At 37.9% G+C, this 18,345-nt stretch overlaps 2 protein-coding genes across 3 annotated transcripts in view; one reads left to right on the plus strand and one right to left on the minus strand.

Annotated features, from left to right (window-relative positions):
- Positions 1 to 5,126, plus strand: part of ANKDD1B (ankyrin repeat and death domain containing 1B) — a 51,116-nt gene extending 45,990 nt beyond the window's left edge. Inside the window, 2 exon segments of the mRNA XM_012462141.3 lie at positions 2,210 to 2,341; positions 3,913 to 5,126. Coding sequence (XP_012317564.2) covers positions 2,210 to 2,341; positions 3,913 to 3,974 — 194 coding nt within the window. The 3' untranslated portion in view covers positions 3,975 to 5,126.
- A 1,708-nt stretch (positions 5,127 to 6,834) lies between these two features.
- POC5 (POC5 centriolar protein) overlaps positions 6,835 to 18,345 on the minus strand; it is a 38,948-nt gene continuing 27,437 nt past the window's right edge. The window contains exons 10-12 of one of the 2 annotated variants that reach the window (XM_012462139.2): positions 17,687 to 17,964; positions 10,880 to 11,056; positions 6,835 to 7,498 (exon numbers count right to left, since the gene is read on the minus strand). In XM_012462139.2, the coding sequence (XP_012317562.1) occupies positions 7,355 to 7,498; positions 10,880 to 11,056; positions 17,687 to 17,964 (599 nt within the window). In that variant the 3' untranslated portion in view covers positions 6,835 to 7,354. The remainder of the gene's footprint in view (positions 7,499 to 10,879; positions 11,057 to 17,686; positions 17,965 to 18,345) is intronic. The other variant, XM_012462140.2, reaches the window with a different exon arrangement.

Here is an 18,345-nt window from a genome sequence, read left to right on the forward strand (position 1 = left end):
CTAGTGCTCCTTGAGACTGTGCTGGGGTGAATGGATTTATTCTGTAATCAGTAGGCTCACTGTTTAAGTTTGCACTCCAGAAAGAGGAATTCCTTAAACCAGGTGGGTGTGGGGGAAGGGGTTCTTGTAGGACTCAGCCTTGGGAGACTTGGCTGTCTCATGAGAGAGACAGGGATGCAGACTCAGGGCTTTCTTGCCTAGATGATTCCAAGCAATGGAATCATTTCAGCTGGACTCAAGCTGTCAGAATTAGTGAGGTCAGATCAGCTGGATTCCTTAGTTTTGCTTTTTTGTGGTTAGACCAAAACCTAGGAAATACAGAAAGTTTGCTTGGCATTAATCAACTAATTAGCTTCAACAATGCAGCAGCCGGGCGCAGTGGCTCATGCCTGTAATCCCAGTACTTCGAGGCAGGCGGATCACGAGGTCAAGAGATCAAGACCTGGCCCACATGGTAAAACTCCATCTCTACTAAAAATACAAAAATTAGCTGGGCATAGTGGCGTGAGCCTGTAGTCCCAGCTGCTGGGGAAGCTGAGGTAGGAGAATTGCTTGAACCTGGAGGTGGAGATTGCAGTGAGCCGAGATCACACCACTGCACTCCAACCTGGAGACAGAGGCAGACTCCGTCTCAAACATAAATAAATAAAAAATAATAATAACCAATGAAGCAAACACGTTTCTTGGCAAAGTTTTCTATTCAGAGCACTGCCCTCTCATGGACATCCTAAGACGAGAAGGTGTCCCTGCTCAGGGATAGATTTGTATTAGTGATTGCTGGGAACTGGGGATGGCAGAAGCACAGCTCTTGAGCACACGCTGTTTATACCACGTACAAGTAAATTATGGGACTGTGTATTGCTCATTCTTAGGATACATTTTCATGTGAGAGATAGAAGATAAGGTATTGAAAACATTGAATACTAGCTAGTTTCTAACTAGAAAAGATTTTTTATTGTTAAGATTTCTTTTTTGTCATGAATAAGGCTTATAGTGTTCTGTGAAGTCTTTAGGAAAATTGAGTTGCCTCCTGGAACTCTATCTTGACCTAAAGAGATGACTTGAAAATACAGTGTACCTTCAGAGTACTTGCCAATAGGATAAGGGGGATTTTAAGGTGTTTCGATGAAACCTTTACAGAGGGCCTGGAGTGTTTATCTCTGCCGGATGAGGGATACATACATCAGCTCTCTAAGCCATGCATGTTTGAGGGAGTTTATAATCTAGTTGGCACAATAACAATGACATTTACAATTCAATTATGTTGTGATCTAGGGTAAGGTTACTAGCACCAGGGAGTCTGTGGGCTTTTGAGCAAAGAAGTGACAGATTCATGATGGTATTTAAGAAAAATTAGTGTATCAAGACCAAGATTAGGAAAGGAACAGAGGACCTGCCCAGGAGTACCTTCCGTAAGCGTGCAGTTCCTCTCCCTGAAATGCCCACCTCTCTAACAGTCTGTCCAGTGAACTTCTCCCTTGCCCCCGCAGAGCTAAGCCTCTTTCCTTGCACAGCGTGTCTGCTCCTGCACACTCTCCCTCACAGCCAGGAACCTGTAGTGTGTTGGTAACTGAACTCCTGTTGGGAACCACAGTGGCTTTGTGGCTCCCAATCCCAGTACTTCCCCCGACACCTCTCCAGGCTGAGTTATCCAGTGAGTATTTGTCAAATGAATAATCCTGGCCCAGGGATGCAAACTTCCATTAGAGTAGCTTCCTTGAAACTGGAGTGGCAGAATGAACCGTGCATGCTTGCCGCTCAGAGTGGTGAATATAGAGCAGCATTAGCGGCAGCACCCGAGAGTTGGTGAATGCATGGATTCTTACCCCAGATCTACTGAATCTGAACCTGCATTTTAGTAAGATACTCAGGTGAAAGAAGCACTGTGAGTTTGAGGAGCATTGGTCTATGAGAAGTTGCACATCTCGTCAAAATTGTTACCACTGGGCAGGCACTACAACTGTCCTCTCTCTTGTACACTCCTTTGGGTGTGTGTCAAGCACAGCAGGTGCATCATGGCAAGGGCTGGAGGGCATGCAAGTGCTGGTCATCATAAGGCAGTACAGCGAGGGCAACGGAAAGGGCTTTATGCAAAGAGGAACAGACTTGCAACCACAGTCATTCAGAAAGTTTAGTTGGAATTGAGATTACAATGGAAAGAGATAGCAGCTCATGGTGTTGTACCTTGGACCTCTTGTGCTTGGTGCAGGAAATGAAAGCTTCCGTGAACATGGCCACAGGGCTCTACTTATCTGGCTACACGGGACCCTGATGACTCAGGCTGATCCGGCCAAGCACCTGTATGAAGAGCTGGTATGCACAGGTTTCCCCAAACTAGCTGGTAAGTGACAGTTTCAACGGAAATTCTTTCTCCCTTAAAATGTCAGGGAGCAGTCTACAGAAACACCATCCTGACCAGCTGCAGTCCCAGTGTGGTGTTAGCTGTGGCTCACACAGAGTATGGAACTATGCAAGGGGCTTGTAAGCTGTCAGCAGCTTCTTTGGGGAATGACCCAGTGAATACTGGTCACCTGTTAGCCTGGCAGTTCTATGTCATCCCCCTACTGGGCATTTGAAGAAGTGTGGGAGTGTTTTTGCTTATGTATATGTGTGGTGGCGGGAGGAGGGATGGGGCAGAAGTGCTAAACCATCCCATACAGTTAGAGGATTGTTCTCCACCAATAAGAGTTGTCTTGCTCAAAATGCCATTTTGCCCCTGTTGAGAAACTGCAGGTTAGTGGATCTGAAAATGTTTTCTCTAGGTGGAACGAAAGGAGCAGACAGGTTACCTGAGGTTATTGCTAAAAATCACTCTGCCAAAATGACTGACTATATTGTCAGGAAAGATGCTTTAAAAACTTATCAATAAATTAGGAGGTGTTGTAACTCTCATATAATAACAAGCATTCAAGCAAAATGTAGGAACATCTGCCATTATTTTTACGAAGCAGTTTTACCTGGAGCAAGAAGATAAATGAGTGAACACCGAGTGATCTAGTAGTTTCCAGCAGTCGTAGGTACAAGGAACAGTGTGTGGATACCTACTTTTCATCACAGCATCTCATAAGATTGGAAATTTTCTCTTAACTTTAACCCTGTTCCCATTTGCCCCGAGAATACTCACCAGTGGTGCTTGCAGCATTTCCCCTGAGAAAATTGTGCCATGAATTATCTTGCTTTTATTATTATTTTTGCATTGCTCTAGTATATTGACTTTGGAAACAAAATACATCATTCTACTTATAGCATTCTGTTTTTAGTAGTGGCATTTCCATGTACAAAATATGGAAAGTCTTGATTGTTGAAAATGTTAAGTCCTAGAAAATAGAGCATTCCTACATGTGATGTTAACATCATTCTCAAACAATTGTTGGCTAAAGATTGATTCAGTGAATCCAATTTTTCAGAAATTGACAATTCGGATGATTCAGACTATTCTGATGTTAGGGTTCTGTTTAGAAATAACTCCAAGAACAGTTTTTATATTTTTCACATTGAAAATCAGTCAGATTTACTTCAGCCTCAAAGAGCGTGTTTATGTAAAGCTGAAGCCCTGGCAGTGAGCTGCACTTTTTTCTAAATGGGAAAAGGGTTAAATGTATTCTTCCTATGAAAGAGGTTTCAAAAGAACTCTCAGAGAAGAAGAAGATGCAGCCCACTGAACTGGCTAAGGGTATGTGTCCTGATGCAAGGCTGTGTGGGTTCACTCTTGAACTCCAAAGCTCACTGGTTATAAATCTTGAGCAAGCTCTGTGACCTCCCTGTGACAACCTTCTCATTTACTAACTAGGAAAGAAAATAAAAATGTTTACTTCAAAGGACTGTTGTAGGATTTAATGAGCAATAGTGCCTGGTACAAAGTGCTTTAAAAATGTTAGGTATTAATAAATGTCATCATCTTATTTTTTCCAGAAAAGACTCGTCATTTCAAAAGCAAAACTGACTCAAACTCCAAGAAATGTGTAGTTTCATAAATGCCTAAAGAAATTGTATTTACATGATTTTCCACTCAGCATTCAGTTCTTTTAATGCCAGAAATTTCTTCCAGCAGTAGGCAGTAGCACTGATTTCCAACTCTGATGATGGTGGTGATAGGGTACTCCTCTAACAGACGAAAGAAGAGTAATACCATGATACTTTTCAACCACTGAAAAGTCAATTAGTTTTTTTTGCTGAGGGCAAGTTGTATATGATTTTCCCATTTCTGTCATTTGATGGAACACATGTAATAAGATAATCTAGGAGGGTTTTGCTGTCATTTTTTTTTTAACTCATGGGAGCAGCATCATGGTACAGCAAAAAACCAATGGTTTTTACAATAGACGGATATGGTTGTGAACTTGGTTTTGCCACTTATTAGATGTGAATCTTTGAGCATGTTAATGTTATTTAAGTTCTTAGATCTTCAGTTTCCTATAAAGTGGGAAAAATGTCTATTCAATCCATAGGGCTGAAGATGAAGGGAAAATGCCTGTGAAATGCCGAGCTAGCCTCATGCCCACAGTATGGAGATCAACTGTGTCAGTAAGAGAAACTGGGTTTGGAAATTTACAGTCATTATTGACTTTAAATCACACATCATGTGTAATATATTACTTAGAAAAGACCAGAAGTATGTATACCAATTTTTAAAAAAAATCTCTTGGTGTAATTACAGATTATTATTTTCCTTGTACTTTTGGGCACATTCCAATTTTTTTCACAACAAACATGCATTATTTTTGACACCTGAGAGTTATGAAATAAATGTAAAATCAAGTATGAATTTGTGTCAGTTTATGTCACCTATTCCTTAGAATTTAAGACTCCAGCCTCAGATTCTGATTCTAAATTTACAAGGCAGATAATAAAATCATGAACAATTTCAATCCAGTTATCCTATCATGAATTTATAGTTTTATGTTTTTGTCTCATACTGATTGTAAATGGCCGACTTAATATTACGAATGTTTAAAACAGGTAATAGATTCACACGCCTCCAAAACATTTTTCAAAAATGTATTGAGAAGTCTTGTCCCATCTGTTCTTCAGTATGGCCAGTTTCCACTGACCTCTCTACCGCTGCTCCCCACCAGATTGGGGTAACCTCTTTATGTGAAAATAAACAAATATGAATACATACTTTACTATAACTGTGTAAAGTGTTTGTTGAATTTACGTTAACTTAGGCCAACATTAATTGCTTGGTGCTTCAGAGAACATACATTTCTAGAGCTTAACGCTTAAAAAAGATGTTTATAATATTCTTAATCACAACATTCATAATATTCACTTTAGTTTGTCCATACTGTTTTGGCTTGAATACTGAAAACCATTCCTAGTTGTAGTCTAGATTTCTCAAAAAGTGGAGTTTAAGACCGACGTTTATGTGCAACAACCTTTTCAGAAGTGTACATATAGGGAAGCAGGAGTGGAGGAAAAGGGGAGTTGTCCAGGGAAGGAGGGAGAATGAGGAGGACAAAGTGAATTACCAAAGTTGCCACCACCACTTGGTACTTAGTACAAGCATAACTGATTATTTAATCGTGGGTTACTTTATTCTGAGAGACACGATGTACTAATACATCTCAGGACAATTCATACAGGGGAGAAGGAAGGAAGAATTGGTCTGTTTACGACAATGTGGGTGTTAATTCTGGGTTGCATGAGTGGCCTCCCCAGTGGAGCCTGTACTCTCCCAACTCAACTGGGAGTGAACGGAGAAGCCCAGGAAGAACACGCACACAGAAAGGGCGTGAGATGAGGTGCTGGTGGTTTGTGTTCATGAAAAGCTTGCTGAAGCTCATGAGGGATGGAGCTGTTTGCCACAATGGTAGCTGGGCCAGAACCCAGAACAAGTGTTGTGTAATTATCTAATACTCTCTTTAAGAAACAGCCTGATAATAACTCAGAAAGGCCTTAGTGGGCCCCATTAGAAAATGGGATTCTATTTGCCTATATCACATTTATTCTCCGATGTCCTGTGAACATGTGAGGCAGCAAGAAAACCTATTTCCTATAATAAAAGTTAGTGCAGAGAACTTATATTCAAATTAGAAGAGGCTACAGATAACTAGGTCCATCCACTCTGTTTGTTAAAGATATGGAAATTGAGGTCCTGGACAGACTCTTTAGAACCTGCTCATTTTTATGTATTACATAAGTACTTGTGAAATAGTAGGTAGATTTTACTCCTATTTCACAGATGAGGATCCAGAGATTCATTTAAATTGTGTGGCCCACACAATCAGTCAGCAATAAAACCATTAGAAGCCAGGTCTCGTTCACCTAAATCAGTTCTCCCCAGATGCTTTCTTTGTATTGGCCAGCCATTGAACAATTTCTGCCCAGGCCTAGGTTTGCTGAGTTGCACAAGGCTATCAGAACAGTGTTTAGATATTTGGGGGGAACAATGTCGGTTCAGTGCTGCAGAGTTTCAAATAAGGTGAGAAAGAATACCAGAAACAGGATCATTCTAACAGGAAATTTCTGATACTTCAGTAACTCTGTGCTAGCATTAAAAATGTTTTCCCTTTTGGCATTAAACATAGGTGTTGCCATTTCCATCTACTGTCAACTGTCAGAGTTCTGGAAAAATGAAGACTAACACAAAAGCCACAGAAAACTTGAGGCTGGGTATAGTGGCTCATGCCTGTAATCCCAGCACTTTGGGAGCCTAGGGCGGGCGGATCACTTGAGGTCAGGAGTTCAGAACCAGCCTGGCCAACATGGTGAAACCTCAACTCTACTGAAAAAGATACAAAAATCAGCCAGGCATGGTGGCTGGCGTTTGTAATCCCAGTTACTCGGGAGGCTGAGGCAGGAGAATCACTTGACCATGGGAGAAGGAGGCAGTGAGCTGTGGTCACACCATTGCATTCCAGCCTGGGTGACAAGCAAGACTCTGTCTCAAAAAAAAATTATTACACTTGGCCTTTAACTTTTTAAATTAAAAATAAAAATATCACATTTTCTACTAGCTCTAATAGTTTAAGTAAGGTTCCCTCTCAACACTTTGAGTGAATTACAGCTGTGTAACATTGGAAATGATTTAGTGTTTTATAAATAGTGAAAATAAATTTATATACTTTGATGATATAACCAGCAACAGGCTAAACATATTAAAAAATAAAGTCCAGTTTCTTTTTTAATTTAAAAAAGTTTTACTTAATTGCTTAAATAAAAAATAACATTAAAATAATTTCTACATATAGTTACAAAGCATGGTAGAGCTTGAAAAAGCCTCTTGTAATTTTGAACAGATGAACATGATGTATCCATGATGTTCTAACAATATGGAAAGTTAAAAACAAAAGACTTCTAACCCTTGGTAAGTCCAGAGGAATTAAAAGACCCCACTATAGGCATATTCACTTCAGTCAACCACTTTTATGGACTGAACACTTGTGAGAGACTGGGTGTGAGCTAATCTGGTTCCAAGTGATCTAGAAGCTGAGGTACTACTTTCAGGATGAATGGTCCGGGGATATTTTGCTGCAGTTGCTTGAGGAATGGTTTGCTGAAAAGAAAAAAATCTGCTTTAATAATACCACAAGACTATGTATACTAAGTATCATTTCATCATCTATGATCTACAATTTAATCCAACAAACATTCGTTAAGATCCAGTAGAGAGAAGCAATGAGCGGAGTGAAGCAGCTGTTAAATGAGACAAGGCCCTTCTCTGGAAGGAACCCATACCCAGTTTGACTGACGTGTTGAACACCCACAATGTAATAGCAGAGCTATATCTGCAAGGATCATAAAAAAAGCCATGGCAGCCATTCCTCCAATAGGACCGGGTAGAATCTTGTAATGTGTACAGAGGCTCTGTATATGGAGAGGAACTCTGTGGTGTCTGGAAGAGGGGTCAGTCCTGAGTCCTCCCCCTCATTCCATCCAGCTTCCTTCTCTCCACTTGACTGTTAGTATGTGGAGACCAATCCCAGGGACACAGGGCAGCCCTCAGATGCAGTATGGTCCTTGCTTTAAACCAGAGCCCTCATATTTAACCTGGTTCACCCAGGAGCTGACTAAAATTTTCATGCACATCACCTCAGAGCTCAAAGAAACACCTTAGACATGAGCACTGAAGCATCAAAGTCAGGACACACATGACTCAGTCCACACATGTAATATGCATGTAATATGTATAAGTACACACTACGTACACAAGAACACATTACATGCAAACATATGCACAATAGTATCAGTACAAGGCTTTTCCCCATTAAACCTGATAAAGCTTCTTAGTAGCTAGCAGTGGGATTTGTTACTAAGGTAAGTTCTCACTCCACGTCACTGACTAGGACGTGTCGATTTCTACTAGGGTCTTCCACTTAGAAAAGTCATTGTTAAAACACTCGAAGTAAATTATATATATTTGGTCAAAACATTCACTACATATTTAAAAAACCCCAAGCTGTAGTTTTTGCTTAGAAAAAAGAATGAAACCTCTTAGAAACAAAAGATCCTGTCAGATTCCACTTTAAAAAGAACAGAACTGTTTTTTTTGAGACAGAATCTCTCTGTTGCCCAGGCTGGAGTGCAATGGCATGATCTTGGCTCACTGTAACCTCCACCTTCCAGGTTCCAGTGATTCTCCTGCCTCAGCCTCCCGAGTAGCTGGAACTACAGGTGCGTGCTACCACGCCCAGCTAATTTTCATATTTTTTAGTAGAGGGGGTTTCACCATATTGGCCAGGCGGGTCTTGAACTCCTGACCTCATGATCCTCCCACCTCGGCCTCCCAAAGTGCTGGGATTACAGGCATGAGCCACTGTGCCTGGCCAGAACTCCTTTTTAAAGAAACAGAAAAATAACTTCTTTTCTTAAAGTACCTTATATAAATGTTTCTTTGTACATAAATAACTGAATAACCATTATAAATAGGAGATACTCTTGCAACAGATAGGAAATTTTAGTTGCCAGCCACCTAAACTGAGCCTACCGAAAAGGCTTTCTCCTTGGGGAGGATGAGCAAGAGGAACTGTAGAAATAAAGCTGTCACTGAAATTATGATAAACAAAATATGACAAAGAATGAAATAGCTCTAGAAGCATGGACTCATCCAGCAGATGGGGCTACGATGTCACAAATTGCATCCTAGGTGTTTTTAGTAATAACCATTTCTGGTAGTTTTAGATCTTGATTCCTGAGGTAAAATGAAATATAGTACAGACGACTGCCACTGTGTCTGTCACATAATCGAAATTCGGTGAGAATGGAAGCGGCTGATGGCTAACTGATTCATATGCAATTAGTGGGGAGGAAATGCACATACTGAATAAAGGGAGGGCAGCATGGGAGGTAAGTATCAGAAACAAGGGTTCTAAATTTTTAGCTGATTTTTCATCTGTAAAATATGAATTCCTATCATTATTACAAAACAAAAGGTTGTGCTCTCTTTACGCCTTCTTTACCTCACAAATGGACAGTCTCTCACCACCTCTATACATTTTTTATGCCTGAAAAAACAGAAATGGGTTTCTTCTCACTTTTGATAACTTCTCTTCCATACTCAAAAATATATAGAAAAGTCTTCTATGGACTTTCAGGGTCTGTCCAATTTATAAAACATGAATCTTAAGATAATCCTAAAATAAATCCTCCATCATCTCCAAGAAGGCTTGGATAGGTGCTTCTCTCTCTAGCCTTCCACTTCATTAAGGTCCTACTTCACCTGAAGTTCGGTTCAAATCAATCCAGCTTGTCTTCATTTAATCATCTAGTAACCATCTAGTATTCAGGAAAAAAGGATTTAAAATCATTCCATATACTTTTGTTAATACTTAGTAAGTACACAGGAATGCTGTCTAATGCTGAGAATTTATAGACAGCACTCTCTTTTAAAATCAGTTCTTGAAATTAGCGGAGTGTCGTGGTGGGTTCCTGTAATCCCAGCTACTTGGGAGGCTGAGGCAGGAGAATTGCTTGAATTTATCAGTGACCCAAGATTGAGCCACTGCACTCCAGCCTGGGTGACAAGAGCAAACCTTCGCCACCCTCCAACCAAAAAAAAAATCCTTCTTTCTCTTTAGGGATGTTCTTATCACACTGATGATACTTTTCGAGATAATTGTTGATTTGTATGCATGTGTAGAAAATAATTCAGAGATATCCCATGTATCTTTTTCTAGTAACTTTCAGTAAATTTGCTTATGGTTTTATAGTTTAAAAAATGCCTTAATACATCTCATTTAATTTTTACATTATCTCAGTTAATCTTGAATCCTAACAATAACCCTAGGAGCTAACTATTCTTATTAACCCCATTTTACAGAAGAGAAAGTGGAGGCTCAAATATTTTACTTGATTTGTATCTATCACAAAGGCAATAAGTAGCAAAACTGAAACACTAACTTAGGTTTTAAAATTTTTGCTTCAAATTCAATGCACCTTCTTTATGTCATGTGCATTTGTTGCAACTTAAATTTTGTTTAACTAAAAACATGCTGACAATTGTATTGAAAAAAGGGAAACTTTTTTAAAAAAAGAAACAAAAATTAAAAACTATAAAATGTAGGTAAATTTACTTACAATCAAGTATCTGCTACAGGAGCAGCTAGTGAGTGAACAATTTTTGTCTCTTTTTAAACTGATAATAAATCGCTTACATATTTCACTCTTTTGACCACAAGCACTGGATTCCTTTTAGTATTTTATAATTTGTACACTGTTTGGAAGAAACAACGTTTCTGAAATTAATTTCCCAGTGGCGGAAAGGTAGATTTATAGCAGGTTTCATAAATACAAGTATAAAGAAAACAAACAGGAAAAGGCAGAACAAGTCTAGTCATCATGAATTTTTATCTTCTCAACATGCTATGTAAGTGTTTACTAGTTTATGGACTCTCAGGAAAAAGACTTTTTGACAAAAGGTCATCAAATGTGAACTCACCACTGTGACTGGATGATGTTTTTCCACAACAACTGAGCTCATGGGAGGAGAAACTCCCATTATAGCTAAACTGCTGCTAATTCTATTTTTTGAAGCAAAATCACATCTTCCTGTGATCCGGGCTGTAATAGTTCTTCCTGCTTTCTGTTGTGCAGAGGTTACAACTCTTGGTACATACTAAGAAGGAAAAAAATAAAGCAAGTGACAAGGTGGCAGAAAATCCACAGCAAAATTTCTGTTACTTTTGATTCCATAAATTATGAAGACAATACACAGGCACTTAAAATAACTGTATGTTCAACCAACTTTAACATGGAAAAAATAAACAAAATCACAAGACAAAAAGCAAAACCTAAAACTGAACACCCCAAAATATCCCTTTAACCTTAGTATGCCAACAATTTTATAAGATTTTAGTAGCTTAAAAAACTACCTTTTTATTTTGAAATAATGATAGATTTATGGGAAGGTGCACAGATCATACAGCCCTGTGTGCTCTTCACCCAGTTTCTTGTCATGGTTACATCTGACATAATTACAATATAACAAAGTCAAAACCATGAAGCTCACCGTGAATAATGCCTGTGTATAGATTTCTGTCATTTTATCACCTAAGTTCCCATTAACTATCACTCAATCAAGATACAGAATACTCATCACCACGAAGATCTCCCTCGGGCCAGCCTTGACAGTCATACCCATCTCTCCATTCCTTCCCCAACCATCCTTAACCCCTGGGAACCATTAATCTGTTTTATGGACTTTTCGATCCTTATTAATTAATGATAATTAATATTATCATTACCCACATGCTTTTGTGTTCTGCCTTTTCTCTTCTCATTAATATACTTCTTTTCATGAGGTAATACACAGACCAGTATAGTTCTTAATGAGATGGTTTTTATACGAACAAACTATGTTGTCTTTTTAAATTACATTTAGCACATTTTGCAAAAGAAAAATCCTTTTCTGAGAGTTATTTCTGTATAATATATTGCAAAAGATGGGCCGATCATATAAAAACGTATTATCAACTCTTATAGCTTTTGCTGCTTACTGCTGAATGATACTCCAGAAAAATATTTACAGCAGGAATAATGCATAAGTGGACTATTTTTCCACTGTCAATCAATTACACAGCTGCTCACTGAAGTCTGAGGTAAAGTCTACTATTCAATATGTGGTTCTTTATTAATGTTTCATATTTGTATTCCATTTTTCAACTATCTATCCTCTTTATTTGCCAATAATTGAAAGGGTATTAATATTTAAAATTTTTTGATATTTAAAATTTTTTGATGAATAGTAAGCTCATTTAATAATTATAGATACTTATCTAAGAGTGTAAACATTTTCCCTATTTGATTTGTTTTATTTTTCAATGCACATACACTTTTTTTATGTTATGGTTAAACCTGTCGTTCATTTCCTCTTGCTTCCACGATGAAACCCAAACAACCAGCTTTGGACAGCTAAGGCAGTTATATTCTTATAACATTTACTTATTTTGGCTTAATTTATTAAAACACCTGAAATTTCAGTGTGAAGTATTAATCTAAATTCATTTTTTCTCTAAACAGTTTTTTCCAAAGGCATTTATTAATAACTGATCTTTTCCCAGTATGTTATAGTTCATCTCTGATTCTCCATACAGCTGCATCTAGCTACACACAGTCACAGCTGTATACAAAAATGGGAAGAGAGTGGGCTTCAGGAGAGATGTCTCTGGGAAAATTAAAATGACAGAGTATTGATATTTTTGGAAGACCCTATGGAAAACAGCATTCAGTGGGGTTTTGTAATCTCTTGGAGAGTTTGGAAATAATTCACTATAGTTGGATAAAAAAACCAAAGATAAAATGAAGCAATTAATTCTAAGAACAAACCATTATACTAGAAAGGAAATGTGGTCATAATATACATTCACGGCTTAGCTATATTAGTCATCATAAATGATTTAATCTGAAATTGGAATATCTATATCTAAATATTTACATTCAGGGAGGATGAGGAAAGTGGAGAGAGAGAGAAAGAATAACGTGGTATCAGGAGGCCAAATCCTTTTATCTGTAATGTTAACAGATAATGTCTGAAATTAATAAAGTAGAAATAATGATATAAACATATTATTTAGGAAAAAATGGAAAACAGAAGAAACAGCTAACAGGGAGAGGGATTTAGAGGACCGTTTCTCACTATAGTCCTTGTAAAAATGATTTGGCTTTTTAAGCCATAAACTTTCATGGATCATATAAATTTGATAAACTAAATGTCAGATTTAAAAATGTTTACAAATGTGTTTTTGTGGACTAAATTTATGCGTCTGGCCTGAGGGAAACTTTAACCCATTACTTACTACAATAAGGGACAAAAAAGATTTTTATAAACTCCTAAAGATGCTTAAATGCTATTTTAAAATAGAAAACTAATTGCTGGTAGGAATATTTGTTGCCAAAATGTGGAAAATGAAGTACAATTGAGTTTATAACTTTCCTCCTGCACAATCAAGCTTAAAGAGTGTGTCCTCAGTAGCCGAGATTCTCACCTGAAGCTTCAGGATGAATGAAAAACTAGAGAAGTCTGGATTGAAGAAAGTTAAAGTAGCGGGAAAAATACTCATAGATGACAAGCTTCATTCAACCCAGCTCAGAATTGCTTTAGAATACCTTCAATAATTTGAAAATGTATACTCCTGTCAATAAAATGACTTTATTTATTTATTTTGAGATGGAGTCTTGCTCTGTCACTGGGATGGAGTACAGTGGCGCGATCTCAGCTCACTGAAACCTCCGCCTCCTGGGTTCAAGCGATTCTCCTGCCTCAGCGTCCCTAGCTGGGACTACAGGCGTGTGCCACCATGCCCAGCTAATTTGGTTGCCTCATGTTGGCCAGGATAGTCTTGATTTCTTGACCTCGTGATCCACCTGTGTGGGCCTCCCAAGTGCTGGGATTACAGGCGTGAGCCACCGCACCAGGCCATAAAATGCCCTTTAAAAGAAACCTCAATACACTCATTTGAACTGAACAGAAGTTGTCAAATGGTCTGTTATTTGTACTTGTTAATAATACTTAGGTAATGTATTAAAAATTGTATAAATTGAAAAAGTTGTTTTGAAAATGCATAAGGACATTTTAGAAAGAATTCATAAAGATAAGTTAGAAAAAAGCTGCTACTAAATTAGGGGGAGGAAAGAAAAACCTAGAATTCTATAATCAGATTGTTTGCAAAGTTTTGTTAGGTTCATGCTTTATAGAAACTGAAACTAGAAATCATAGAAAATATATTGGGTGTGGTTTATATTTAAAAAGATGACAATTACAATCTTTGAACCCACATCCAGTTTGGCTCCACATTAAAAACTAGAAAACTGATATTTATGATTTAGGATAAAATAATGTATTAGGTATGTATCATTCTCTGCTTTAACATACATTTTAAATTAAATGGCCACTTACTGATACCAATAATGTTAGAGTTCATTAAATTTATCAGCTTAGCTGACTTTAAAAAATACTATAAAAATAAAAATTCTAGCATTTTTAGCCATATCAACATAAGCAACAAAATTGAAAGGAATAAAAAAGGAAATGACATTAAAAAGAGTATTGTATCTTAATATTTGACAAGAGACAGTACAGATTATTGGTTAAAAGTAAGAGGTCTAAATCAGATTGTCAAAGTCTGAATTCCAACTCAGTTACTAATTGTGTGCGTAGGCAAGTTGCAAACTCGCTAAGCCTCAATTTCCTCATTTATAAAATGGAGAAAGCAGGACCAACTCCCTAATGATACCCTTTCACTTTCTATTCGAATGAAGAGGAAAGTTAGAAGATAAACTTCACTAAAGGGCTTTACCAAATAGCTTTAAAATTCAACAAACAATATTTCCCCTCAATTATTCCAACTGGAGTTAGAAAAAGATATGCCATCTACTGTTCAACTTTATGAACTGCAATATGCTTGCTTGTATTAACTGTCTAGCCTTTTTTGAAAAATGGCTTCCACCATGAAATCCTGATAGTCTTTAACATACTGAGGATGCCTGCATTAAAGAAAACCATTTTAAATATGAAGATATTATTTTATTAGCATGGTAATCTTCCTTTCTCCAGTTATTTGATTGCTAATTCTCTGTACTTTCTTCACCTATCTCCTGTTAGCTACTGGAAATACCAAGAAAACCTGAAAAAAAAAAAAAACAAAACCTTGACTGTTCATAGAAAGCCTCTGTGATTAAAATAAAAAGAAAGATAACCAAGCCAGGATTGCAAATCTCTCTCTTCTTTTCCTATTCCCAACAATGACGGTTTCACAGTAAGTTAGCCAACTACTGGATTTGTTTCTACTTTTGTTATCAAGTTTCTTTTAAAAACGAAAAGACTCAGATTGAGGCCAATCTGAGTACTTTAATTATATAAGGAAGGAAGAAAACTAAGATTATACTTAGAGATAGATTTAACTGTGATTCTCTTTTCTTCCTGGCCCTAAAGGCCACTTATTTATGTGAATGAAATAGAGTGTGTATCCGCTTTTGAATAAGTGGATATAGTGGGGTGGGACAGATGTAGAAGGGCTGTCTACAAAATATTATGGTTTTAAGGTTTCAAAGACTTCAACATTATCTCCAATGACCAGATTATTCAAAAAATTAGCCATAAAAAGGGTGCTAAGCAAACTCATTCATTCAGTTCTTTCCATACATATTCAGGTTTACATATAAATGCAGATGTACCCATGTAGTCACATTTTAGGAAGAGAATTTTGAAAAATCTAGCTCTGCATGTGTTATCTGCATATGCAAGATGAATGAGAAATCAGAACATAAACACAATGAGTGAGTGTTTAAATGAGGTCATCTGTACAGGATCACACTTCAAAATGTGTAATCATGGAAAATAAACACAGCTGAAAATATGTCACAGTTGAATTTTAGTGTCTTTTTTTGGGCGAGGGGTGGGGGATGGGAGTCTTGCTCTCTCACCCAGGCTGGAGTGCAGTGGCATGATCTTGGCTCACTGTAACCTCCGCCTCCCGGGTTCAAGCGATTCTTCTGCCTCAGCCTCCCAAGTAGCTGGGACTACAGGCTCAAGGTACCACGCCAGGTTAATTTTTTTGTATTTTTGTATAGACAGGGTTTCACCATGTTGGCCAGGCTGTTCTTGATTCTCCTGCTTCAGCCTCCCTAGCTGGGACTACAGGCATGTGCCACCATGCCCAGCTTGTGATTCACCTGCCTTGGCTTCCCAAAGTGCTAGGATTACAGGTGTAAGCCACCACGACTGGCCAGTGTCTTATTTCTAAGTCAAAACTCCCCCACACAAATTTCTCTTAGCCACGTGCTAGATATTTTTCAACCTCTTTGTGTCAGTAATTGACAAATAATTGATTTCAATGTATTTTCCTCCAGTAATTGTTGAATAACTGATTTCAACGTATTTCTCCCCAAAGTTAGAGCTCTTGAAAGGTAAAAATTCAAATCTTCTAGGATGCTAAAGATGACCACTTGTCTGTCTCAATATCTCCTTTAGCTATAGACAGCTGTCCAGAGCAATGGCACCTTCTGATGGCCTGCCAAGGGAACTTTAAGACCTAAAACTTATTCTGCCTCTTCTTTCCTCTTATGTAAGTGGTTAGGAGTTGGGGAGAAGAAGAAGACAAGCAAATCAGAATCATCTCAGGAACTTTATAAAACTACACATGCCTTTATGCCAGATCCACACCACAGCAGGGAAGAAGTTCATAGTGGTTTTTTTTGGACTGAGGAGGGGGAAAAACCTCTGCACAGGTGAGTCTGATAAGCTTGGATTGCATCCATACTCCACCCTTATGTGAGAAATATGGTTTCTAGAATACAAGTTTAATAACAGGAGGCTAAGGAGTTAGAGCCACAGTGTGTTTCATCTGAAACTCTAGTTAAAAAAAAAATTTTAGAGACAGGGTCTCGTTTGTTGCCTAGGCTGGAGTGTAGTGGTACAATCATAACTCGTAGTAACCTTGAGCTCTTGGGCTCAAGTGATCCTCCTGCCTCAGCCTCCTGAGTAGCTGGGACTACAAATTCATGGCATCACACCTAATTTTCTACTTTTTTGTAAAGATAGGGTCTCACTATGTTGCCCAGCCTGGTCTCAAACTTCTGGCCTCAGGCAAACCTTTCACCTCAGCCTCCCAAAGTACTGGGATTACAGGTGTAAGCTACCATATCCAGGCTCTTACCATATTAATAGCTTGATCAATTTCACTTCAGGCAAATTCTTACACAAATCTTCCATCCCCATTCAATACTATCCTTTTGGCACTTCTCTAATAAAAGCTCACAGATTCTAGGAAACACTATTTCTATCTCCATTCCAATTACGAACTAGAAATTAAAACTCATCAAGATGTAGTTACTACATAGCAGTGTTAGTGATATATTTGCGTTCAGGAAAAAGGTTAGCTGAATCAAAAATATAAAATTAAATATACATTAACCTCCCATGCCTTTGAAAACACCCACTAGTGTTCTTCAAACTTAAAGTCTGTCATCAGTTCTTTATCAAATTAAATCTACTTTTCCTACATAATTTTTGAAAAATATAAAAATGTTCTTTGTCTTAATTATCACTACTATGATAGCACTTTCAGGTATTTTCATTACAATTTAATGTTCTAGTGACTTTGTATATTAAATATTTTCTGTGACTTTGCCTAAACACCAGATTTTTTTTTCCCTCCATAGGAAACTATTTTATGAGTTCAAAATATTCAACTTACAAACAAGCTTTTATGCCCTTTTCATAGGTGGGACCTGTATAAACTGTACTAACCATTTCTTGTGATGCAGCAGTAGCTGCAGATCCTGCACCAAGAACAGAAACAGGAACGTGAACAGAAGATGCGGAAGCAGCCCTGGTAGCAGTCATCGAAGCAGCAGAGGGAACAGCATTTGTGCTGGCTCCTCCCACCGCAGCTTGTGGGGATGGCAGCAGTGGTGATGTAACCGGTAATGGGATCGGAGGAGCTGAAGGATCCAAATGAGCAGAATGTTCTTTTCCTTGAACACCAGGACCATATTCTTCATTTTTATTATTTGTGGAGTCTATCCCTATAAATCACAAATTAATTCCATTCAAATTATTCCAGGTTAGGACTACTATTATCCTCCAAACAATGAAAATACATACTGGCTAAAGTTTGGTCCTAACAAAAATTTAGGTATTTCTTTACAGTACATTAGATACAATGTTTAGTTAATACATTTCGGCAGTATTAACTGGTTAATGTCAGCATTAACCACTAAAAACTTCAGACTACTTCCTTCCACATGTTAGTACATAAACTGTACCCACCATTTCATTCTTTTATAAAAAAGGTGAAAATAAATTATGTACTCAGCTGGGACTCTAGCTAAGTAGAGTGTGTACTGCTATCACAATTGTCACAAAAATATGGTCACAGTGAGCCTAGAGATCTAGGTCCTTTTGTA

Source organism: Aotus nancymaae, unplaced genomic scaffold (genome assembly GCF_030222135.1).
Source record: "Aotus nancymaae isolate 86718 unplaced genomic scaffold, 86718_ANA_hifiasm-v0.15.2.pri h1tg000014l, whole genome shotgun sequence".
NCBI lineage: Eukaryota > Metazoa > Chordata > Mammalia > Primates > Aotidae > Aotus > Aotus nancymaae.